This window comes from Argopecten irradians, chromosome 1 (assembly GCF_041381155.1).
Source record: "Argopecten irradians isolate NY chromosome 1, Ai_NY, whole genome shotgun sequence".
Lineage (NCBI taxonomy): Eukaryota > Metazoa > Mollusca > Bivalvia > Pectinida > Pectinidae > Argopecten > Argopecten irradians.
Genome location: NC_091134.1, coordinates 68,447,509 through 68,475,070, shown reverse-complemented (window position 1 = coordinate 68,475,070; position 27,562 = coordinate 68,447,509). Strand labels below are relative to the sequence as shown.

The following is a 27,562-nucleotide window of genomic DNA, read 5'->3' as shown; positions in this document are numbered from 1 at the left end:
GCATGCGTCAGCCTTCTGTATAAGTTTTCATTCAAAATATTGGCAAATAAATATCTTATCTAGACAGACTTATAAAAGAGCAAGGCTGATTCAAAGCAAATCCATAATATTTCAAGTCATATGGAATCAAGATAGGCTAATATGTGAAGTGTTTTGTGAATCATTGATAATGAAATTTTGATACTAGGAAAGTGATTTTCACTGGTAAAATGAAGTTAGACACTGAAATCACAACACAGTAATCTAAAACTAAAGGTCATTGTAACCTTGTCCATGGCTGAGTGTTACTCCGTGGGCGCTGGCTTACATTCTGGTGGCTACAAACACAGTGAATACCTCGTTAATTACGCTAAGTGATAATTCACGGGAAGACAATCAGGTTTGGTTACAAAGCATAACATATTAAATCAGAAAGTACTTCTGAAAATATGTTCTACAGGACAAATGAACACATTCACAGACAACCATACAGTCTCTCTGGAGCATCCTCTGACAAACACATGACTATTGTATACACACTTAACACAGAAACGATCAAAAGTTGTAATTTGAAATATTTAACCAAACAATTCAAGTAGCAATTACAGTAATTAATTTTTTTTTCTTCAATTGTGTTTCTCGAAATTTTAAGTAAATCTTTTAATGAATACATAACACTCATTATATAAGTTATGTACATGTACATTCAGCAAAATACAAACACAAAAGCACATACACCCTACTTTCATTTAAAAAGCTCAATAAACTGTACATAGAATATAATATGTTGTATGACATCCTCTATCGCAAAAATGTTTACCAAAGATTCAGATAATTCTTAGGACTGTAATTTGCCTCTAGCAATAGCTAGATCATTTGAACATTAGACTAAAAAGAGATTCTATGTGCAATAATACCTCTGGTATTTAATTATCATCTGTTTTGATAGATTTTGAAGGAATTTGGAAACAATCTCATATTGCTAATTGTGGCAAATAATACCTCTGGTATTTAATTATCATCTGTTTTGATAGATTTCGAAAGAAATTGGAAATGATTCTTATATTGCTAATTGTGGCAGTATATAAGCCCTGATAAATAAGGTGACTTGTTGTATATATGGAGGGGGTATATAACATGTAATTCGTTGAGCATTAGACTATAATCCAATATAGTATTACAACCAATCGTTTGATCCTAACTGATTCGTGTGGTACTCACTTGTACTCTTCAGTATCGTTAGACATCTCCTGTTCTATCTGCATAAACACATGGACCTAATAACAGATATGTACTGTATTATATTCACAGTTTACTTCATTTAATTTGAATATATTTATAGGCATCTGATTTTTTGTTTCAAAATTATAAACAATTTAGAAATAAATAAGAACTTAGTCTAGTCTAATTAAGAATAAATTCCATTCTGAATGGGAACACTTGATGAAATCAATGTGAATTTCTCTCATAGGAAAAAGAGTTTAACAGAATTCGGATAATTAATATCAAGTCAGGCCTCTGATGTCATTGTCTTCGTTATATCTTTATCACCCTAAGATCATTAAACCCTTATTTTACACTACAGTCAGTACCATTTCAGTGATGACCGTCGGCCAGAGTGAGGTGAGATGGTGAGCAGACATCCGTAGGATCAGCACACGGAAACACGTAAACACCTGAGCCATGATGGATGGCACCTGATGTGGGAGTCGTAGACTCTCGGCTAATCGTTCTAGGAAAAAAATCAGAGCTACACTTATTTATTTGCAAGATTTAACAGGAAGTCACAGGCTCTCCGCTTGTCATTCTAAGGAAAATACAGTTGTTAGTCTGGTGTGGTCTTACAGACTCTTGGCCTGCTGTTCTAGAAACAAGAGGCCCAGGGGGCCTGTATCGCTCACCTGGTTTGTAATGCCAAGTAATGTTCTGAATACAGGTTCATTGTTTCTTTTCTGAAGGAATTTTAATATTAACCTCTAAATCCCCTATTGGGCCCCACCTCTCCCGCCCCCAGGGGGTCAGAGCCAAAATTTATTCAAGTTCTGTTCCCCTTCTTCCAAGGATGTTTATGGCCAAATTTGGTCACAATCCAAACAAAACTCTAGATCAAGAAGTGATTTATAGGATTTACCTCTATTTCCCCTATTGGGCCCCACCCGGGGCCAGAGTCAAAATTTATACAAGTTCTGTTTCCCTTCCCCCAAGGATGTCTGTGGCCAAATTTGGTTACAATCCATGCAGAACTCTATGACTAGTAGCGATTTAAAGGATTTACCTCTATTTCCCCTATTGGGCCCCACCCCTCCTGCCCCCGGGGGGGTCAGAGCAAAAATTTATAGAAGTTCTGTTCCCCTTCCCCAAAGGATGTCTGTGGCCAAATTTGGTTACATTCAATTCAGAACTCTATGACTAGTAGCGATTTAAAGGATTTACCTCTATTACCCCTATTGGGCCCCGCCCCTCCTACCCCCGGGGGACCAGAGCCAAAATTGATACAAGTTCTGTTCCCCTTCCCCAAAGGATGTTTGTGGCCAAATTTGGTTAAATTCCATCCAGAACTCTATGACAAGTAGTGATTTAAAGGATTTACCTCTATTTCCCCTATTGGACCCCGCCCCTACTGCCCCTGGGGGATCAGAGCCAAAATTTATACAAGTTCTGTTCCCCTTCCCCCAAGGATTTTTGTGGCCAAATTTGGTTACAATTCATGTAGAGCTCTAGGACAAGTAGAGATTTAAAGGATTTACCTCTATTTCCCCTATTGGGCCACCGCCCCTCCTGCCCCCGGGGGGTCAGAGCCAAAATTTACACAAGGTCTGTTCCCCCTCCCCCAAGGATGTTTGTGGCCAAATTTGGTTACATTCCATTCAGAACTCTATGACTAGTAGCGATTTAAAGGATTTACCTCTATTACCCCTATTGGGTCCCGCCCCTCCTGCCCCCGGGGGACCAGAGCCAAAATTTATACAAGTTCTGTTCCCCTTCCCCCAAGGATGTTTGTGGCCAAATTTGGTTACATTCCATTCAGAACTCTATGACTAGTAGCAATTTAAACGAATTACCTCTATTTCCCCTACCAGAGTCAAAATTTACACAAGTTCTGTTCCCCTTCCCCCAAGGATGTTTGTGGCAGAATTTGGTTACAATTCATGTAGAACTCTATTACAAGTAGCGATTTAAAGGATTTACCTCTATTTCCCCTATTGGCCCTATTGGGCCCCGCCCCTCCTGCCCCAAGGGGACCAGAGCCAAAATTTATACAAGTTCTGTTCCCCTTCCCCAAAGGATGTTTGTGGCCAAATTTGGTTACATTCCATTCAGAGCTCTATGACACGAAGTGATTTAAAGGATTTACCTCTATTTCCCCTATTGGGCCCCGCCCCTCCTGCCCCCGGGGGACCAGAGCCAAAATTTATACAAGTTCTGTTCCCCTTCCCCAAAGGATGTTTGTGGCCAAATTTGGTTACATTCCATTCAGAGCTCAATGACAAGAAGCGATTTAAAGGATTTACCTCTATTACCCCTATTCGGCCCCGTCCCTCCTGCCCCCGGGGGGTCAGAGCCAAAATTTATACAAGTTCTGTTCCCCTTCCCCCAAGGATGTTTGTGGCCAAATTTAGTTACATTCCATTCAGAACTCTACGACAAGTAGCGATTTAAAGGATTTACCTCTATTTCCCCTATTGGGCCCCACCCCTCCTGCCCCCGGGGGGTCAGAGCCAAAATTTATACAAGTTCTGTTCCCCTTCCCCCAAGGATGTTTGTGGCCAAATTTAGTTACTTTCCATTCAGAACTATATGACTAGAAGCGATTAAAGGATTTACCTCTATTACCCCTATTGGGCCCCGCCCCTCCTGCCCCCGGGGGGTCAGAGCCAAAATTTATACAAGTTCTGTTCCCCTTCCCCCAAGGATGTTTGTGGCCAAATTTAGTTACATTTCATTCAGAACTCTACGACAAGTAGCGATTTAAAGGATTTACCTCTATTTCCCCTATTGGGCCCCGCCCCTCCTGCCCCCGGGGGACCAGAGCCAAAATTTATACAAGTTCTGTTCCCCTTCCCCAAAGGATGTTTGTGGCCAAATTTGGTTACATTCCATTCAGAGCTCTATGACAAGAAGCGATTTAAAGGATTTACCTCTATTACCCCTATTGGGCCCCGCCCCTCCTGCCCCCGGGGGGTCAGAGCCAAAATTTATACAAGTTCTGTTCCCCTTCCCCCAAGGATGTTTGTGGCCAAATTTAGTTACATTCCATTCAGAACTCTATGACAAGTAGCGATTTAAAGGATTTACCTCTATTTCCCCTATTGGGCCCCGCCCCTCCTGCCCCCGGGGGATCAGAGCCAAAATTTATACAAGTTCTGTTCCCCTTCCCCCAAGGATGTTTGTGGCCAAATTTAGTTACATTCCATTCAAAAGTCTATGACTAGTAGCGATTTAAAGGATTTACCTCTATTTCCCCTATTGGGCCTCGCCCCTCCTGCCCCCGGGGGACCAGAGCCAAAATTTATACAAGTTCTGTTTCCCCTCCCCCAAGGATGTTTGTGGCCAAATTTGGTTACAATCCATGCAGAACTCTATGACTAGTAGCGATTTAAAGGAAATGTTGATGGACGGACGGTTGGACGGACGACGGACGGACGGACGGACGGACGGACGATGGACGCCGCGCCATGACATAAGCTCACCGGCCCTTCGGGCCAGGTGAGCTAAAAATAGAGATTGTTAATTTGTTGGATGGTTGGGGTGTCTCAAGCTCTCAGCTAATCGCTCTGGTGAAAATACAGGCTACCTATATTGTAAGCTTGATGGGAGATTGGTATATACTACTCCTAGTGAAAAGACTGAACACAATGTTTTTAATCTATTGGGTTAGTTGTAAGCTTGTATGCATGCAGTCAGTAGTTGTATTTATGAAGCTCACACACACTGTGACTATAGAGCTCCTTTACCTTGGATCTCGGGCATAGACTTCTGGTATTGGTCAGGTTCACTACAGAAGATGGTGAAGGCAAGGCGTTTTAACATGTGACTTCTCTGTTCTAGTTCTAACTCCTTACTGCTGAACAGACTGAGTGATCCTGACTGTGTTACTGTCACACGACCTAAACAAGAGATAAACAGAAGTGTTACAGTAGTCATGCTTTATAAAACCCTCTGTCTGATATTGGCTTCTCAGACTGATATGACATGTGATATGGATTTTGCCACATAATATTCTCCATTTTTTAACCAGCATGACTTCAAACTAATATCTATGTTTATATGAATATTTAAAAATTATAATTATCCTGTCACTTTATTCATATTTACTCTATTCTTATTATTCTTATTAGAAAAAGCTTTCTCACCATCATTTCAGTTTAACATTTCAACAAAAAGGTTAGTATAGTGATCTATCTTTTCAATTCATAATTATAGCTTTTCTTTCATCATTCCTTTCTTTCTTCCAATAAAACAATTTGAAAATTTTATGAAATAATTTTTAAGCCCACCAGACTAATAATTAATGGTTGATATACTCTACTTAGTCTAATTGATGGTTGATATACTCCACTAATTGATGTTAGATATACTCTACTTTTTCTAATTGATGGTTGATATACTCCACTAATTGATGGTTGATATACTCTACTTTGTCTAATTAATGGTTGATATACTCTACTAATTGATCATTGATATACTCTACTGAGTCTAATTGATGGTTGATATACTCCACTAATTGATGGTTGATATACTCTACTTCGTCTAAGTAATGGTTGATATACTCCACGAATTGATGGTTGATATACTCCACTAATTGATGGTTGATATACTCCACTAAATAATGGTTGATATACTCTACTTAGTCTAATTGATGGTTGATATACTCTACTTAGTCTAATTAATGGTTGATATACTCTACTTAGTATAATTAATGGTTGATATACTCTACTTTGTCTAATTGATGGTTGATATACTCCACTAATTGATGGTTGATATACTCCACTAATTGATGGTTGATATACTCCACTAATTGATGGTTGATATACTCCACTAATTGATGGTTGATATACTCCACTAATTGATGGTTGATATACTCTACTTTGTCTAATTGATGGTTGATATACTCCACTAATTGATGGTTGATATACTCTACTTTGTCTAATTACTGGTTGATATACTGCACTTATTGATGGTTGATATACTCTACTTTGTCTAATTAATGGTTGATATACTCCACTAATTGATGGTTGATATACTCTACTTTGTCTAATTAATGGTTGATATACTCCACTAATTAATGGTTGATATACTCTACTTAGTCTAATTAATGGTTGATATACTCTACTTTGTCTAATTAATGGTTGATATACTCTAATTGATGGTTGATATACTCTACTTTGTCTAATTAATGGTTGATATACTCTACTTTGTCTAATTAATGGTTGATATACTCTACTTTGTCTAATTAATGGTTGATATACTCTACTTTGTCTAATTAATGGTTGATATACTCCACTAATTGATGGTTGATATACTCTACTTTGTCTAATTAATGGTTGATATACTCTACTTTGTCTAATTGATGGTTGATATACTCCACTAATTGATGGTTGATATACTCTACTTTGTCTAATTAATGGTTGATATACTCTACTTTGTCTAATTAATGGTTGATACACTCTACTTTGTCTAATTAATGGTTGATATACTCTACTTTGTCTAATTAATGGTTGATATACTCCACTAATTGATGTTAGATATACTCTACTTTGTCTAATTGATGGTTGATATACTCCACTAATTGATGGTTGATATACTCTACTTTGTCTAATTAATGGTTGATATACTCTACTTTGTCTAATTAATGGTTGATATACTCTACTTTGTCTAATTAATGGTTGATATACTCTACTTTGTCTAATTAATGGTTGATATACTCTACTTAGTCTAATTGATGGTTGATATACTCCACTAATTGATGGTTGATATACTCTACTTTGTCTAATTAATGGTTGATATACTCTACTTTGTCTAATTAATGGTTGATATACTCTACTTAGTCTAATTGATGGTTGTTATACTCTACTTAGTCTAATTGATGGTTGATATACTCCACTAATTGATGTTAGATATACTCTACTTTGTCTAATTGATGGTTGATATACTCCACTAATTAATGGTTGATATACTCTACTTTGTCTAATTACTGGTTGATATACTCTACTTTGTCTAATTACTGGTTGATATACTCCACTAATTGATGGTTGATATACTCTACTTTGTCTAATTAATGGTTGATATACTCCACTAATTGATGGTTTATATACTCCACTAATTGATGGTTGATATACTCTACTTTGTCTAATTAATGGTTGATATACTCTACTTTGTCTAATTACTGGTTGATATACCCCACTAATTGATGGTTGATATACTCTACTTAGTCTAATTGATGGTTGATATACTCCACTAATTGATGGTTGATATACTCTACTTTGTCTAATTAATGGTTGATATACTCTACTTTGTCTAATTAATGGTTGATATACTCTACTTAGTCTAATTGATGGTTGTTATACTCTACTTAGTCTAATTGATGGTTGATATACTCCACTAATTGATGTTAGATATACTCTACTTTGTCTAATTGATGGTTGATATACTCCACTAATTAATGGTTGATATACTCTACTTTGTCTAATTAATGGTTGATATACTCTACTTAGTCTAATTGATAGTTGATATACTCTACTTAGTCTAATTAATGGTTAATATACTCCACTAATTGATGGTTGATATACTCCACTAATTGATGGTTGATATACTCCACTAATTGATGGTTGATATACTCCACTAATTAATGGTTGATATACTCTACTTAGTCTAATTGATGCTTGATATACTCACTCATCAAGTCTTTAAATGTAGTCTTATCATGAGTCATCAAGTTATCAATGATACTTCGCCAATAGCCAATACACTTGATGTCCATCTGGAAAAATCCTGGATCCAGTAACATTTCAAGGGCTTCCCGTCTCCATGATTTCCTAGTGTACTGGTACCCACTCACGCTGGCCAGGATCTGGGAACATGCTCGGAAGCTCGGCAGATTGTGAGTCCTAAAGGAAAACATAAAACTTCTATTATAACTGGGTCTGTTTTTAAGTCTAAATGATCACCTAAGGTCAGAAATAGACATCTAATCATTGTTGATAAGCTGCATAATGATATCAAAACCTCCTAGAAACAAGAAGCCGCAAAGTGTGGTATTACCCACATTTGGTATAAAAACCCAAATACATCAAGGTCAGAATAATAATTATTCAAATATAACTTTAAAAAAATTAACAGCAGGTAACCAAAAGAAACAGTAAATTCTGTAATTTGATATTTTTGACTAAGTTCCATGGTAACAGAAAAAACACCAAACATGGAAGGTCTGCAGTAGCAAAAGGCACACCTAGGGCACTTGTCTGATATATACAGAAAATTTCCTGGTGCTACGTTAAACGTTTTTGGAGTCATTGTTCGGAAACAAAAGGAAACAGTAATTTGGTGTTATCAAATAAGTTTCCATGGTAATGGAAAAATTCCAATCTGGAAGGTCCGCAATAGCAAAAGGCACAACCAGGGCACTTGTCTGATGTATACAGAAAGTTTCAAGGAGCTGCATTGAACGCTTTTTGAGTTATAGCCCGGAAAAGAATCTTGGTCAGACGGACGGAGCCCAATTTAATATCGTTTCACTAGGGATAAAAAAAAGACCTAATTCCACTGAGGATTTTTTCAGATTATTACCTAAATACACCATTGACCAATTATTATGACCAAGCTTGATCGTGGTCAATTCAGATGGTTGACAGTGACCATTTATCTCTGGGTCACCTAAAAGTATGGTACTGGTTGTTGATCAATGGTGTTTTCTGTGGTTATTAAAACAAATCCTGTCTATCAAACAAACAGGTGACCTTGAAAGCTGGTAAAGGTCACATATGTGTTCATCAAGGCTTACAACAGACCAAATACCAAATCTCTGGACCTACAATCTTGAGTCTTGAGAAATAATCATATTGTTCATCTGTCAATGACCTCTTGGACATGGAAGTATTATAAAATACATGTATAGGCCTAAAACATTTATTGTCCTAAATCAAGAAGTGTGATTAAAATCGTGAGCCAACGTACGTATGATTACGGAGATATGGGAAGACGTTATACATGATGGTGGTCAGGAATGGAGCCACTTTGTCTTTCTCTTCACTACTGTACACCACATCTAATAGAGGAGATGTCAGCTAAAAAAAAACATCAGTTTATGTTCAGATAGAAGTACAATCCAAGGGAAGTTAAATATAAGACATGTGGTCAAGGCCAATAAAAAAGATGAAAATACAGTAAAACCCCGTTATATCGCCACCTTCTGTTTTCCTAGATTTTGGCGATATATGGAGTTTGGCGGTGTATCGGATTTGTCGTTCAAATCTTGCCGTACTAAAACAGACTTTCTAGTCAGTCTGTGTACTGAACGGCCACTTCATACTATTATGTACTGTAATACGAATAGTTACAAAATCAAAGTAAATTTCAATAGTAGTCTTTCAATAAATATGTCATCTTTTTGTGCGTAAAATACGTAAACCGAACTTGTTTGTGTTACCAAGTATCGTGCCGTAATTGTCTGCTAGCTGGGATTTTCTCGGTTACATGATATTTCTATCCCGGGAAATCCCGCTCGGAAAAAAAGAATAGAAGTTCTGAACAAGCGCAGTGCAGTCGTGACCTCACTTCCGCACATATGTCTGCAAATATCAATACAGGTACTCCGGTAATAAATGGCAATTAGATGACGATTTGATCTTACTAGTAAACGGCGGATTCTTCTGCACATACGTAATATGTATACAATGTATCGCTTTTGAAATTGCTAGTTGCATTTTATGGTTCAATATAAACGATCGGCGATATCGAGAAACAGACTTGTGGGTTCCTTTTGGTCAATAAACAATTAACGTTAATATTACGTAAAACACATGTACAGAAGTGAGTTTTATTTACCACAATTTGCGACACCTACCTGTAAAACAATAACAAAGGTGTACCCATATTGTTAATTGATTTCACTGTGTACACACGGTCGTACACTCGGCCATAGTGTGTGTAGCTGATTACCAGTCTGTCGGCAGTCGAGCACCTTATAGATATAGATATAGATAATTTCCAGTACAGGAACTATTGTTCCTCTTCACCGGACTCGAAAATGTCATGTTTTAACATATACTGTTCATTTTCCGGTTATGGTAGCCCTGTAGTTGAAAATTACGTCTTCGTTTTTCCAATTAGTATCAAGTCTATTTTTGAAGCAGTTAATGTTTGGTGCTGAAACAACATCTTCTGGTAAACTGTTCCACATCTTTACTGTTCTGATGGTGAAGCTGTTACTCCGTAACAATGTATGAAAACAAGTGTCCCTATTAACAGAATTTGTCGATATTAACGAGGTCATTATAGTGCTATTTTAATCATTTGTTCCACGAATGTGATGGCGGATGGCAGTAGGCGGGTTTGGCGGTATAACGGGTGTATTTATATGGAGGGAAATCCGTTATGAATAAATTCATGGCGATAAGCGGGTTTGGCGGTATAACGGGTGTATTTGTATGGAGGGAAATCCGTTCTGAATAAATTCATGGCGATTAGCGGGTTTGGCGGTATAACGGGTGTATTTGTATGGAGGGAAATTCATGGCGATAAGCGGGTTTGGCGGTATAACGGGTGTATTTGTATGGAGGGAAATCCGTTCTGAATAAATTCATGGCGATAAGCGGGTTTGGCGGTATAACAGGTGTATTTGTATGGAGGGAAATCCGTTCTGAATAAATTCATGGCGATAAGCGGGTTTGGCGGTATAACGGGTGTATTTGTATGGAGGGAAATCCGTTCTGAATAAATTCATGGCGATAAGCGGGTTTGGCAGTATAACGGGTGTATTTGTATGGAGGGAAATCCGTTCTGAATAAATTCATGGCAATAAGCGGGTTTGGCGGTATAACGGGTGTATTTGTATGGAGGAAAATCCTTTCTGAATAAATTCATGGCGATAAGCGGGTTTGGCGGTATAACGGGTGTATTTGTATGGAGGGAAATCCGTTCTGAATAAATTCATGGTGATAAGCGGGTTTGGCGGTATAACGGGTGTATTTGTATGGAGGGAAATCCGTTCTGAATAAATTCATGGCGATAAGCGGCTTTGGCGGTAAAACGGTTGGCAATATAACGGGGTTTTACTGTACACTGTAATTACAAACCAGATGCATTTTTAATTGTACAACAAAGCTCCTTTGGTTTTCCACTGCTCTTATCAATACAATGTCATATTTTTGTAGGGTTTATATTATTTTGTCTTGAAGACAGTAAATTAATAGTAAATTAATGGACAACAGATATCAGGTGGATATTACAAACACAGATCATAGCCTACCTCAGCCAAAATGGACAAAGCTTGCACACTGTACTTAGAGTCAACCACACTGGTAAGTTTAGGGTCGACCACTCGCCTCTCTCTGGCTGCTACTTCAGAGTCTATTGTCATGGAAACCAATTTTTATGTTTTATGTAGCTCATATGAAAATTATGTAAAAGTGATTCAATTCATAAAAACACTTAATACCACACTTTCATGCAAGAGAACTACATCTTTCCTATACGAAAATCCCTAATTTTACTATTATAATCAAACTTACTCCAAAGTTTATTCAGACTAAGCAAACAGACAAATGCAGACATTGACACAGACAATAACCAGCTGATACTACGTACCTGTCTCATCACCAATATCTTCATCATCTGGACGATCTGTCTGAGGGCCTGGTTTTACAGCCAGATTCCGTCGAAGCCAGGTAGTCTGTTCGAGTGAGGAACCTGCTATCAAACCGACAGACTCCAGCAACTTCTGGGTGATATCCTTTAACATTAACCATAATAAGTCAGTTAAACAAAGTCTATCCTAGCATTAGTTGTTACAAGATTATCTTTAACATCTTCTACAAAAGAAATCCTTTAAAATACAACCACAGTGTTAACAGCCATTACATATTAAATTGTGATAGAAAATATCACTGTCTGCTAAATACACTAGACACAGCCAACAATTTTTACCTGTAACTCCTTCTGATTTTTCTTATTTTCCATTGATGGCATCTTCTGCACAAACTCATTTAAAATTCTACAATGTAAAAATTTACATGGATTACACACATATAGATTTCCATTTTCATTCAGTGTTTACCTTCATTTTATTTTACTTCATGTATCTGTGTAAATTTGCCTGGTCATAGATTATTACCCATTTTTACCCCTATTCATCCTTCGTGCTTCAGGTTGATTGTTAGAATTGTACCTACTGCTTCCCCTTGCATGAACGTATAAGGTGACTAAATGTGAGATCTTATTTCTTCTCATCTTAAATTCCTAACTTACTTTGTCCTTCCTAATTGTCTCCCCTTATTTTTAGCCTAAAAACCTCTACCAATCCTGTATGTCTATACTTAGTGTAGCAGTAAAAATTTGCCCTGATATTTACTACAACAGTATAAATTTGCCCTGATATTCACTACAAAAGTATAAATTTGCTCAGATACTAACTGAAGCAGTTTAAATTTGCCCCGACACTTACTACAAAGATATAAATTTGCCCCGATACTTACTGCAGCAGTATTAATTTGCCCGGATACTTACTGCAGCAGTATAAATTTGCCCGGATACTTACTGCAGCAGTATAAATTTGCCTGGATACTTACTGCAGCAGAATAGATTTGCAAAGATCCTTACTGCAGCAATATAAATTTACCCAGATACTTACTTTGCAACAGTATAAATTTGCCCGGATACTTACTGCAGCAGTATAAATACGCCCGCACACTTACTTCAGCAATAAAAATTTGCCCGGATCCTTACTGCAGCAGTATAAATTTGCCTGGATACTTACTGCAGCAGTATAAATTTGCCTGGATACTTACTGCAGCAGTATAAATTTGCCCAGATACTTACTTCAGCAGAATAAATTTGCCCGGATACTTACTGCAGCAATACAAATTTGTCCAGATACTTACTGCAGCAGTATAAATTTGCCTGGATATTTACTGCAGCAGTATAAATTTGCCTGGATACTTACTGCAGTAATAAAATTTGCCCAGATACTTACTGCAGCAGTATAAATTTGCCCGGATACTAACTGCAGCAATATAAATTTGCCCAGATACTTACTGCAGTAGTATAAATTTGCCCGGATACTTACTGCAGCAGTATAAATTTGCCCGGATACTTACTGCAGCAGTATAAATTTGCCTGGATACTTACTGCAGCAGAATACATTTGCAAAGATCCTTACTGCAGCAATATAAATTTACCCAGATACTTACTTTGCAACAGTATAAATTTGCCCGGATACTTACTACAGCAGTAAATTTGCCCAGATACTTACTGCAGCAGAATAAATTTACCCAGATACTTACTTTGCAACAGTATAAATTTGCCCGGATACTTACTGCAGCAGTATAAATACGCCCGCACACTTACTTCAGCAATAAAAATTTGCCCGGATCCTTACTGCAGCAGTATAAATTTGCCTGGATACTTACTGCAGCAGTATAAATTTGCCTGGATACTTACTGCAGCAGTATAAATTTGCCCAGATACTTACTTCAGCAGAATAAATTTGCCCGGATACTTACTGCAGCAATACAAATTTGTCCAGATACTTACTGCAGCAGTATAAATTTGCCTGGATATTTACTGCAGCAGTATAAATTTGCCTGGATACTTACTGCAGTAATAAAATTTGCCCAGATACTTACTGCAGCAGTATAAATTTGCCCGGATACTAACTGCAGCAATATAAATTTGCCCAGATACTTACTGCAGTAGTATAAATTTGCCCGGATACTTACTGCAGCAGTATAATTTTGCCCGGATACTTACTGCAGCAGTATAAATTTGCCTGGATACTTACTGCAGCAGAATACATTTGCAAAGATCCTTACTGCAGCAATATAAATTTACCCAGATACTTACTTTGCAACAGTATAAATTTGCCCGGATACTTACTACAGCAGTAAATTTGCCCAGATACTTACTGCAGCAGAATAAATTTGCCCAGATACTTACTGCAGCAGTATAAATTTGCCTGGATACTTACTGCAGCAATATAAATTTGCCTAGATACTTACTGCAGCAGTATAAATTTGCCCGGATACTTACTGCTGCAGTATAAATTTGCCCAGATACTTACTGCAGCAGTATAAATTTGCCTGGATACTTACTGCAGCAGTATAAACTTGCCCGGTGGTAGAAGATTAAGCTGTAGACTATCTCTGAGTAGAGAACACAGTGAGTTCCAGGAGTCTACAAGCTGACTAGCTGAGGTCTGTTGTACGTAGGCATAGAAAAACTGCAGCATATTCACCTCCAGGGGTATGTTCTTCTGTTAATATGGAAAAAAGTAAATAATGTGCTTAAATAAAATCCTCAAAGTTAGAGTTGAATTCTAAACAAAAACCTAACATATAAGGTGAAATTTGGTTAAAAATGAGTGATACAGGTATAGGCATTTGAGGACAATTCTACTTTATTTTTTGGTTTTATTTCTAAAGCAAATCTCACAAACATCTTATAAGTATTGCATCAATTAAATATATACATTGGATTAGCTGATTATGTTACCTGATTAAAGTACCACTTACCCTGGTACGACTGAGATTGGTGGGCGGTGGCTGTTTGAGCACCTGTTTGACCGTTTGGACAAGTGTATCAGTGGGCAGCACTCTGATGGCACTGACTAGGTCCACCAACAGTAACTGGTCATCTGTAGCAGGAACTGATCCCTACAAAAGTCAAAGCAAAGGATAACTTACAGGTGATGGTATTCTAATAGGCTCTCTGTATCTAAAGTTAACCATGCTTCTCTTAGTGGTAAGGTTATTGACTTAGTGGTAAGGTTATTGACTTAGTGGTAAGGTTATTGACTTAGTGGTAAGGTTATTGACTTATAATATTGGTAAGGTTATTGACTTAGTGGTAAGGATATTGACTTAGTGGTAAGGTTATTGACTTATAATAGTGGTAAGGTAATTGAATTAGTGGTAAGGTTATTGACTTAGTGGTAAGGTTATTGACTTAGTGGTAAGGTTATTGACTTAGTGGTAAGGTTATTGACTTAGTGGTAAGGTTATTGACTTATAATAGTGGTAAGGTTATTGACTTAGTGGTAAGGTTATTGACTTAGTGGTAAGGTTATTGACTTAGTGGTAAGGTTATTGACTTAGTAGTAAGGTTATTGACTTATAATAGTGGTAAGGTTATTGACTTAGTGGTAAGGTTATTGACTTATTGGTAAGGTTATTGACTAAGTGGTAAGGTTATTGACTTAGTGGTAAGGATATTGACTTAGTAGTAAGGTTATTGACTAATAATAGTGGTAAGGTTATTGACTTAGTGGTAAGGTTATTGACTTAGTGGTAAGGTTATTGACTTTGTTGCAGTGTCTTTAAGATGACTGTACATATTTATTGATAGACAGGTAAAATTACTCCATGCAAAATCACATAAAATGAAAATGAAAAATACAAACAGATTCTCAGTGAGGATTAACAAGTCATGTTCACATGGTAACAACGATAATGCAATAATATAATGATTTTACCTTTTTATATGAGACTCCGTTTTTGAGCATGCGATCATTCCAGGCCACACCAACTGCTGCCAGTAGATTTGTTCCATGGGGCAATGATATAGGGCTCAGGAACTCAAGGATTTTCTGGCGGACAACCTGGACAACACATAATTAATACAGGAATCCAAATCTCAAGAATCTTCTGGCGGATAATCTGAACAACATTTTATACACACTGTAATTGAATTTTACAACAAATTGACTCGTTTGCAAGTAGCAGAATCAATACAGAGTGTGAAAAGGGCCTGTTTTACCTTTGGTGTTCCCATGATCCATGTTGGGTGTGATTTGTTCTCGTCCCCTGCTATTTCTTCTGCAAAATTGACTGCCTTCCAGAGTGATGTGAGACAAGAGATGATTCGGGGCATTATGCTGAGAAGACTTCTACGGGCATCCATCACTGGGACAAGAGGGATTTCTCGCTGGGGACTAGTTTCCTGTAAAACCACATTTCTCATTTTACATACAAACACATTATGAACATCTAACCTGGCATAGTCTACATGCATGGTTACAGATGACTACAATCAATACTTATCTACCACCTTATACTTATCTACCACCTTATTGCCTAATATATTAAGTATGATTTGTTTGGTTGAATCCCTATCCTACCAGTAAGGCCACTATCAACTAGTGAAGTACCTACCCTAATAGTGTTACAAATAAATGTTATACAGTTTATAATCTACCATGCTATTGTCTAGTATATGGTTAAATAATAAACGTTATCATATACACTGTAATAGGTGTATACTTACCCTGCTATTGCCTAGTATATGGTTACATACTAAACGTTATCATATACACTGTGATAGGTGTATACTTACCCTGCTATTGCCTATATGGTTACATACTAAACGTTATCATACACTGTAATAGGTGTATACTTACCCTGCTATTGACTAGTATATGGTTACATAATAAACGTTATCATACACTGTAATAGGTGTATACTTACCCTGCTATTGCCTAGTATATGGTTACATGCTAAACGTTATCATACACTGTAATAGGTGTATACTTACCCTGCTATTGCCTATATGGTTACATACTAAACGTTATCATACACTGTGATAGGTGTATTCTTACCCTGCTATTGCCTAGTATATGGTTACATACTAAACGTTATCATATACACTGTGATAGGTGTATACTTACCCTGCTATTGACTAGTATATGGTTACATACTAAACGTTATCATATACACTGTGTTATCATATACACTGTAATAGGTGAATACTTACCCTGCTATTGCCTAGTATATGGTTACATACTAAACGTTATCATATACACTGTGATAGGTGAATACTTACCCTGCTATTGCCTAGTATATGGTTACATACTAAACGTTATCATATACACTGTGATAGGTGAATACTTACCCTGCTATTGCCTAGTATATGGTTACATACTAAACGTTATCATACACTGTAATAGGTGTATACTTACCCTGCTATTGCCTAGTATATGGTTACATACTAAACGTTATCATATACACTGTAATAGGTGAATACTTACCCTGCTATTGCCTAGTATATGGTTACATACTAAACGTTATCATATACACTGTAATAGGTGTATACTTACCCTGCTATTGCCTAGTATATGGTTACATACTAAACGTTATCATACACTGTAATAGGTGTATACTTACCCTGCTATTGCCTAGTATATGGTTACATACTAAACATTATCATATACACTGTAATAGGTGTATACTTACCCTGCTATTGCCTAGTATATGGTTACATACTAAACGTTATCATATACACTGTAATAGGTGAATACTTACCCTGCTATTGCCTAGTATATGGTTACATACTAAACGTTATCATACACTGTAATAGGTGTATACTTACCCTGCTATTGACTAGTATATGGTTACATACTAAACGTTATCATATACACTGTGATAGGTGTATACTTACCCTGCTATTGACTAGTATATGGTTACATACTAAACGTTATCATATACACAGTAATAGGTGTATACTTACCCTGCTATTGACTAGTATATGGTTACATACTAAACATTATCATACACTGTAATATGTGTATACTTACCCTGCTATTGACTAGTATATGGTTACATACTAAACGTTATCATACACTGTAATAGGTGTATACTTACCCTGCTATTGCCTAGTATATGGTTACATACTAAACGTTATCATATACACTGTAATAGGTGAATACTTACCCTGCTATTGCCTAGTATATGGTTACATACTAAACGTTATCATACACTGTAATAGGTGTATACTTAAACTGCTATTGCCTAGTATATGGTTACATACTAAACGTTATCATATACACTGTAATAGGCGTATACTTACCCTGCTATTGACTAGTATATGGTTACATACTAAACGTTATCATACACTGTAATAGGTGTATACTTACCCTGCTATTGACTAGTATATGGTTACATACTAAACGTTATCATACACTGTAATAGGTGTATACTTCCCCTGCTATTGCCTAGTATATGGTTCATACTAAACGTTATCATACACTGTAATAGGTGTATACTTACCCTGCTATTGACTAGTATATGGTTACATACTAAACGTTATCATATACACTGTAATAGGTGTATACTTACCCTGCTATTGCCTAGTATATGGTTACATACTAAACGTTATCATACACTGTAATTGGTGTATACTTAAACTGCTATTGCCTAGTATATGGTTACATACTAAACGTTATCATATACACTGTAATAGGTGAATACTTACCCTGCTATTGACTAGTATATGGTTACATACTAAACGTTATCATACACTGTAATAGGTGTATACTTACCCTGCTATTGACTAGTATATGGTTACATACTAAACGTTATCATATACACTGTAATAGGTGTATACTTACCCTGCTATTGACTAGTATATGGTTACATACTAAACGTTATCATATACACTGTAATAGGTGTATACTTACCCTGCTATTGACTAGTATATGGTTACATACTAAACGTTATCATATACACTGTGATAGGTGTATACTTACCCTGCTATTGACTAGTATATGGTTACATACTAAACGTTATCATATACACTGTAATAGGTGTATACTTACCCTGCTATTGACTAGTATATGGTTACATACTAAACGTTATCATATACACTGTAATAGGTGTATACTTACCCTGCTATTGACTAGTATATGGTTACATACTAAACGTTATCATACACTGTAATAGGTGTATACTTACCCTGCTATTGACTAGTATATGGTTACATACTAAACGTTATCATATACACTGTAATAGGTGTATACTTACCCTGCTATTGACTAGTATATGGTTACATACTAAACGTTATCATATACACTGTAATAGGTGTATACTTACCCTGCTATTGACTAGTATATGGTTACATACTAAACGTTATCATATACACTGTAATAGGTGTATACTTACCCTGCTATTGACTAGTATATGGTTACATACTAAACGTTATCATATACACTGTAATAGGTGTATACTTACCCTGCTATTGACTAGTATATGGTTACATACTAAACGTTATCATATACACTGTGATAGGTGTATACTTACCCTGCTATTGACTAGTATATGGTTACATACTAAACGTTATCATATACACTGTAATAGGTGTATACTTACCCTGCTATTGACTAGTATATGGTTACATACTAAACGTTATCATATACACTGTGATAGGTGTATACTTACCCTGCTATTGACTAGTATATGGTTACATACTAAACGTTATCATATACACTGTAATAGGTGTATACTTACCCTGCTATTGACTAGTATATGGTTACATACTAAACGTTATCATATACACTGTAATAGGTGTATACTTACCCTGCTATTGACTAGTATATGGTTACATACTAAACGTTATCATATACACTGTAATAGGTGTATACTTACCCTGCTATTGACTAGTATATGGTTACATACTAAACGTTATCATATACACTGTAATAGGTGTATACTTACCCTGCTATTGACTAGTATATGGTTACATACTAAACGTTATCATATACACTGTGATAGGTGTATACTTACCCTGCTATTGACTAGTATATGGTTACATACTAAACGTTATCATATACACTGTAATAGGTGTATACTTACCCTGCTATTGACTAGTATATGGTTACATACTAAACGTTATCATATACACTGTGATAGGTGTATACTTACCCTGCTATTGACTAGTATATGGTTACATACTAAACGTTATCATATACACTGTAATAGGTGTATACTTACCCTGCTATTGACTAGTATATGGTTACATACTAAACGTTATCATATCACTGGTAATAGGTGTATACTTACCCTGCTATTGCCTAGTATATGGTTACATACTAAACGTTATCATATACACTGTAATAGGTGTATACTTACCCTGCTATTGACTAGTATATGGTTACATACTAAACGTTATCATATACACTGTAATAGGTGTATACTTACCCTGCTATTGACTAGTATATGGTTACATACTAAACGTTATCATACACTGTAATAGGTGTATACTTACCCTGCTATTGACTAGTATATGGTTACATACTAAACTACATATACACTGTAATAGGTGTATACTTACCCTGCTATTGACTATTATGGTTACATACTAAACGTTATCATATACACTGTAATAGGTGTATACTTACCCTGCTATTGCCTAGTATATGGTTACATACTAAACGTTATCATATACACTGTAATAGGTGTATACTTACCCTGCTATTACCTAGTATATGGTTACATACTAAACTTTATCATACACTGTGATAGGTGTATACTTATCCTGCTATTGCCTAGTATATGGTTACATACTAAACATTATCATACACTATAATAGGTGTATACTTACCCTGCTATTGCCTAGTATATGGTTACATACTAAACGTTATCATACACTGTAATAGGTGTATACTTACCCTGCTATTGACTAGTATATGGTTACATACTAAACGTTATCATACACTGTAATAGGTGTATACTTACCCTGCTATTGACTAGTATATGGTTACATACTAAACGTTATCATATACACTGTAATAGGTGTATACTTACCCTGCTATTGACTAGTATATGGTTACATACTAAACGTTATCATACACTGATGAATAGGTTATACTATCCTTATTGCCTATGTATATGTTACATACTAAACGTTATAGGTGTATACTTACCCTGCTATTGCTAGTATATGGTTACATACTAAACGTTATCATACACTGTAATAGGTGTATACTTACCCTGCTATTGACTAGTATATGGTTACATACTAAACGTTATCATATACACTGTAATAGGTGTATACTTACCCTGCTATTGCCTAGTATATGGTTACATACTAAACGTTATCATACACTGTAATAGGTGTATACTTACCCTGCTATTGACTAGTATATGGTTACATACTAAACGTTATCATACACTGTAATAGGTGTATACTTACCCTGCTATTGCCTAGTATATGGTTACATACTAAACGTTATCATACACTGTAATAGGTGTATACTTACCCTGCTATTGACTAGTATATGGTTACATACTAAACGTTATCATATACACTGTAATAGGTGTATACTTACCCTGCTATTGACTAGTATATGGTTACATACTAAACGTTATCATACACTGTGATAGGTGTATACTTACCCTGCTATTGCCTATATGGTTACATACTAAACGTTATCATACACTGTAATAGGTGTATACTTACCCTGCTATTGCCTATATGGTTACATACTAAAACGTTATCATATAAACTGTAATAGGTGTATACTAACCCTGCTATTGCCTATATGGTTACATACTAAACGTTATCATATACACTGTAATAGGTGTATACTTACCCTGCTATTGACTAGTATATGGTTACATACTAAACGTTATCATATACACTGTAATAGGTGTATACTTACCCTGCTATTGACTAGTATATGGTTACATACTAAACGTTATCATACACTGTAATAGGTGAATACTTACCCTGCTATTGCCCAGTATATGGTTACATAATAAACGTTATCATATACACTGTAATAGGTGTATACTTACCCTGCTATTGACTAGTATATGGTTACATACTAAACGTTATCATATACACTGTAATAGGTGTATACTTCCCCTGCTATTGCCTAGTATATTGTTTCATACTAAACATTATCATATACACTGTAATAGGTGTATACTTACCCTGCTATTGCCTAGTATATGGTTACATACTAAACGTTATCATACACTGTAATAGGTGTATACTTACCCTGCTATTGCCTAGTATATGGTTACATACTAAACGTTATCATATACACTGTAATAGGTGTATTCTTACCCTGCTATTGCCTAGTATATGGTTACATACTAAAACGTTATCATATACACTGTAATAGGTGTATACTTACCCTGCTATTGCCTATAGGGTTGAAGACATTGATGAGGTTTGTGAAGATTTGCCCTGCACTGCCCGTCTCCGTGGTGATGTTGATACTTGTGGGAGCTGGCAGGCCAATGGACACAGGAGAAGCATTGTCCAGCAGACAGTAGTGGCAGATAGTGGTCATCCCCTCTAGGATGGTCAGTAAGTGGTCAGGAGGCATCCTCTCATGTCCTCTATTTAACAAATAATCGACAAATAATGTAACTCCTATATCATAATTAATCTCTTCCAATTTGAATGTGATCTGTCGACCTATATGTGACATGTAAAGAACTATGAAATAAAATATTAAAATGATGAATAATGCTAACATAAAAAAGATAGAAAACTAGTCATTTGAAAGTGTGCCATATTAAACACTTCAAATTCACAATTTTTACTATCTTTATAATAAATAGCTGAATTGGGTCAAACAGAAACGTTGCATAAAGCTAATCAAACAATTTATGTAACGTGACCTTTACCTCTTTTTTCTGTCATCCTCATATCTGGTGGCCACTGTTTCAATGTTACGACACAGCTGGGATACCACATTCATTACAATGCTGGACAGGGCTTTACTCATAAACGGAAGACCAGACGTCACCATAGCAACCCAGTGACGGTGCATGTGGCGCATGTGTGACTGTTTCATGGCACTAAGAACACAGGAGAGAAACATACGCTGTTGCACTATTGGAAGTGAACCCATGAACCGGGCGTGGAGTAATGACTGCTGGAAGTTTATCCGAGGACGTTCCCACTGATCAGTCAAAGGAGTCACTGTTGCAGAACTTTCTGACACATCAGAGAAGACTTTTTCTATGTTTCCTTCCAACATGATGAGAACCAACATCAGGTTCAAAAGACGGATCTGGAATGTCTCGTTCACGGATGGATCAAGTTCTTCCTCATTGAACTTTATGATGCCTTCAGTAATTTTAGACTTTACAGTTTTGTCTTTCTTCCCAAAGTTATACACAGAGGCAAGGCAACAGTGTAGCAGGGCTTTCTGTACCTTACAACGGACAAGGAGATCTTTGATGTAAGAGACAAAGCTTTTCCCGCTCTCTTTCATTATCACTATCAGCTCAGACATCAGTAACATTAGCACTTCTGTTGCTATGATATGAACCTCTTTATTGCCTAGCAACTCACCATGAGAAAGTTTGCTAATCATTAGGTTTGGGAAATAGCTTCTCACAAAATACAAACAAACAGAAATGATGACTTCAATATACATGTTGCTACGGTAGCTTGACATCACTTCTGGAGGCAGATCACCAAAAAAGTTCTTTCCAAAAACAGACTTCCTGTGCCGCGCCAGTAAAAGTTGAAGCTTGGCTAACTGTGGTGTCCTTGTGGCACTTATACTTGTAGTGACTAAAGCAGTGACCACAAGTCTAGGACAAGTCACAAGCATTGATTTCAATGTGGTTAATGCGTAAAGCGTTCGTTTGTAGTCATACTTCTGTGTATATAATAACATATGCATGTGTAAAGGATGAACGTCTTGAAAATTTCTTTCCCTACCATGACGTGATGGCTTGGTATTTGTTATGTCCTGTTCACTTTCTGTTGGAGAATCTATATCCATGCCCCTATTGTCCACAGTATTGAGGATATCATGATCCTCTATAACACTACTAGTCTTGGAAGAAACACTTGGCAGCCGTGGTCGCAACACTCCTGTAGCATCTACCACTTTTGGATTGGTAGCATCTAAGTCTTCCAGTACGAAATCCTCATCAATTTCTTCATCATCATTTTCATTGGGAACTGAACTCTCCAGAGAAGGGGGGACAACTCTATTGAGAACTTCAGTGAGAATATCATTAATCATGTTCTCAGAACCACTTAATGATGAGCTGTCCTCCTGTTGGCTAGTTTCAGAACAGCTTTGCGACCCATTTTCATTTGCATCAAAGAATATACCTTCCTTAGCACAAGTTTCACGATCTAAACGTGTAGCTCCAACTAGATTTACTTCTTTTGTGGGCGTCTCATAGCCTTCAAACACTAGTCGATCCAGACTACTCTCTGATCCGAATGGATTAATACACAGACTGAGATCACTGGGCCTTACACGATCAAAGTGCATGTCCTGTTGGTGGCGAGTTTGAGACGTGGTAGCAGAACCCTGGTTGTCCACTGAGGTGAGAGTGTGTGATTTTACATCGTGGTTAGCAGATATGGGCTTGTTGGCTGTGTTCACGTGGTAGATAATATTACCGCCCTCACTACTAATTGCGTAGATCTGAGATTCTGGGCTATCATCTTCCTCTGACAAATGAACTTTCTTAGGCTTGTGGACATTGATATGTTGCACAGAGATTCTGAAATACAGCAGAAAAAGATACATGTTAAAGTATGTTTGCACTGAAATGAAGTCTTTTTATACATTCGATTAAGTTTTATTTCCTATTCATGATATTCATCGTCAAACTAGATTTTCTATCAATCAATGAAAACAAGAACTTCCAGAGGTAGCATGGCTTATTTAACACCCACATAACATTACATTAAAATATATCAAAACCCATTATCTGACAACAGCGGCCTTAAAAGGTACAGTGTTGTAATTACAAGTATCAGAGCTATGTTTGTGCCTTACCGAGCAGTATCTGGGTGTAACAGCATGGTGAGGAGAGGATTCAGGACCCGACAGATGTCCCCGCGCTGTATCACGTGTGTCAGCCAAGTGGTCGCTATGGTTTTGGTCGCACTCATCTCCTCCTTCAGACTGTCCAGGAGCACCATCATTGACCTTTACAACAAAGTTAGATCATGTCATCTGCCTTATTATACATAAGTCAGTGGTCAGATTGGTGAGCAAATTGCACTTAATCAGAACAAAATATACTTACCCTCGAAAATGAGTATTTTTGGGATCTGGAGGATTTAATGATTTAACCCTTTCAACATATGTGTCTGTAAATCAATGCTATCTAGGATCTTACCTGTCAAATGTACGGGGAGGCTGTCCAGGGTTGGGGTCTGACCGGCTGTCCCTTGTCAGGTGCCACAGAACAGTTAGCTTCTTAAACGCTCCAATACGTTCAACCTATAAATCATAAATTAAAATACTATTACTTTATATTTTCCTCAACTTCACTTAAAACAACTTGCAGTCTCTGTTGGACTTGAAGTGTTTTGTTGGTCCTGGACAAATGTTACACTACATCTCATGTTCAAGTACAACAAAATTATTATAGAAATACTTCGACAACTAAAAAAACACCAAGGTCCTAATCAACTTTTGGCTGTACAACAAACCTGTATAAGATGTTCAAAATGGCTACAAGTAGATATCTTGATCTTTTCTTACATTATGTATCATGCATATAAATATATTACCAAGGGAGACAACTTACTCTGATAACTATGAAACATGACTGACTACACACATCACTAAAGGGAGGTAATTATCAGTTAAAAATATATGTTTTCTAAGGGAGAGAACTGACCCTGACAACTACAGGCATCATTATGAAAGATACAGGCCATGATAACTAATAACATCATTCAGAGAGATAAATAAAGAGACATAGCTTTTCTTGACTTCTAGTCATAGATTAAGGGAGGCAACTCACTTCATCCTCTGAGATGAGTGCGTGTCCGATGACATCCTCACACACCCAGCTGTCTGGGGTGACCTGGTGTAGATGGTGAAACAGCTGTACAGTCTGCTGGTGATGGGAGGGGGTGGTCTCGTCCAGGTACCCCCACAAAATATGAGCCACTCTCTGTAACATACAAACAATAAACAAATAAAATATATAGAAATAATAAGCAAAAAATAGTTTCCAGTATACCAACACTTCACTACCCACCTTGTAAAACGTGGTTTTCTCTCCAAGGTATTTGAGATGGATGGGGAGTAGGGCCGGCATGATTACAACCGACACTGGACTTCCTTCACTCACAGACTTTGACCTTTCTCGACCTACATCGACTTTGTTCTCACTTTCTGACTGGATCGTCTTGGCAACAATGATCAAGTCAATCATGGTTGCTATAGCAGCAGATTGTACCTCGAAACTCTCCACAAAACAGCCACAGGCAAGTAAGTCCTGCAGCCACATGGGAAGGGTTACACTTTCACCTGGAATATGGAAAATGACATACAGTGTCATAAACATTGAATACCTCTTTATGATGGACCAGGAAATTGAAGCATGACAATTGTGTAGAAAAATTATACAGTGATTACAACAGCAGTTAGAAAGCTATATATCTTATGTAAAGTTTGGAAAATGGTATACCGGTACATTTCTCATCAAAAGCAATTGCTTATTATCCGTTACATACATGTACCAACTAAACAAGGTAATTCTAATAATTTGTGTCTCCTATACTTTTACATTATGCATGATATGAATTTTTCATAGCTTAAAAGTAGCAAAAATTGAATTAATAAATTGTGTATATAAGAATAAATTGTATATACAATTATATTATAACACTATACTCTTAATAAACATGAAAATTGTACCTCCGTTGAAAGAACGCTGGAAAATTTTGTTGAAATCTGTACAAAAGATTGGAAAGCTGGTAAAATCCAATAAGAGACGACAGGCACAGTCAAATGTTTGTAGGGTCTCTTCTTGTAGGTGTGCAGCATTAATCGGGGCCTGGTCCTCTAATGAATCGCTATCTAGACCAATGTCATCCTCATACTGTCCCATGTACTCAGTTGACCTGCTCAAACGATTGATACAGGTCGTGATGAGACTGGGATTCTCAACAATCTTCTGTGTTATATAGGTGTGGAAAAAGTTTTTGTAACATTCAATACAGGATTGCATCATAGTTGTAGAGGAATTCTTCGCTGGATTTCCAACCGAGGAATTCAATTTACTGTGATTGGAAATAGGATTGGAATCCAATCCATTTTCTGTTGGTTCAGATTTGGTCTTATTATTTCCCTCATCTTCTATCTTTGCAGATGTCTGTATATTTGTGTCTTCTGTCTTTGCATATGTCTGAATATCTCCATTTTCGGGTGTTTCTGGTTTTCCATTTATTGCTACATTAGCATCACCATTTATTGGTAGTATGTGTCCATTTTCTTTCACATTGCTTTTGTCTGTGATATCCTTTGGTTCTGTGGTATTGTTTGTGACACAATTTGGTTTTGTTTCTGCTGTAGGGTCTACAAAACCATTTTTAATTATTCCATTTTCATTGATATCGGAAACATCTTTGTTGCTTTGTGCTTCAGATGTTGGTAACTTTCTGTGATCATCCAAATACTCATTATGAAAAGGAAGACTGTTCATACTGTGTCCATCAAAAACCTGAAATATCAAATAAGAAACACTAAGAGCAATATTAAGAAATTGTTTTTAAACATGAGTGAACAATGTTTATGTAGGTCTATAATATCAAAATTAATCCTCAGGATGTTTTTTTCCGAAATCATTAATTGTTTGATATTGAAAAG

At 36.6% G+C, this 27,562-nt stretch overlaps 1 protein-coding gene across 3 annotated transcripts in view; it reads right to left on the bottom strand.

Annotated features, from left to right (window-relative positions):
* Positions 1-27,562, bottom strand: part of LOC138306576 (protein DOP1A-like) — a 64,370-nt gene that overhangs the window by 31,545 nt on the left and 5,263 nt on the right. For 2 of the 3 annotated variants that reach the window (XM_069247016.1, XM_069247022.1), the window contains exons 7-26: positions 26,612-27,416; positions 25,950-26,221; positions 25,710-25,862; positions 25,077-25,180; positions 24,731-24,883; positions 22,602-24,452; positions 22,103-22,310; positions 15,949-16,131; positions 15,665-15,790; positions 14,706-14,846; positions 14,286-14,446; positions 12,124-12,190; positions 11,785-11,929; positions 11,447-11,547; positions 9,154-9,263; positions 7,876-8,087; positions 4,935-5,087; positions 1,572-1,711; positions 1,201-1,256; positions 267-317 (exon numbers count right to left, since the gene is read on the bottom strand). In XM_069247016.1, coding sequence (XP_069103117.1) covers positions 267-317; positions 1,201-1,256; positions 1,572-1,711; positions 4,935-5,087; positions 7,876-8,087; positions 9,154-9,263; positions 11,447-11,547; positions 11,785-11,929; positions 12,124-12,190; positions 14,286-14,446; positions 14,706-14,846; positions 15,665-15,790; positions 15,949-16,131; positions 22,103-22,310; positions 22,602-24,452; positions 24,731-24,883; positions 25,077-25,180; positions 25,710-25,862; positions 25,950-26,221; positions 26,612-27,416 — 5,192 coding nt within the window. The remainder of the gene's footprint in view (positions 1-266; positions 318-1,200; positions 1,257-1,571; positions 1,712-4,934; positions 5,088-7,875; positions 8,088-9,153; positions 9,264-11,446; positions 11,548-11,784; positions 11,930-12,123; positions 12,191-14,285; positions 14,447-14,705; positions 14,847-15,664; positions 15,791-15,948; positions 16,132-22,102; positions 22,311-22,601; positions 24,453-24,730; positions 24,884-25,076; positions 25,181-25,709; positions 25,863-25,949; positions 26,222-26,611; positions 27,417-27,562) is intronic. The other variant, XM_069247028.1, reaches the window with a different exon arrangement.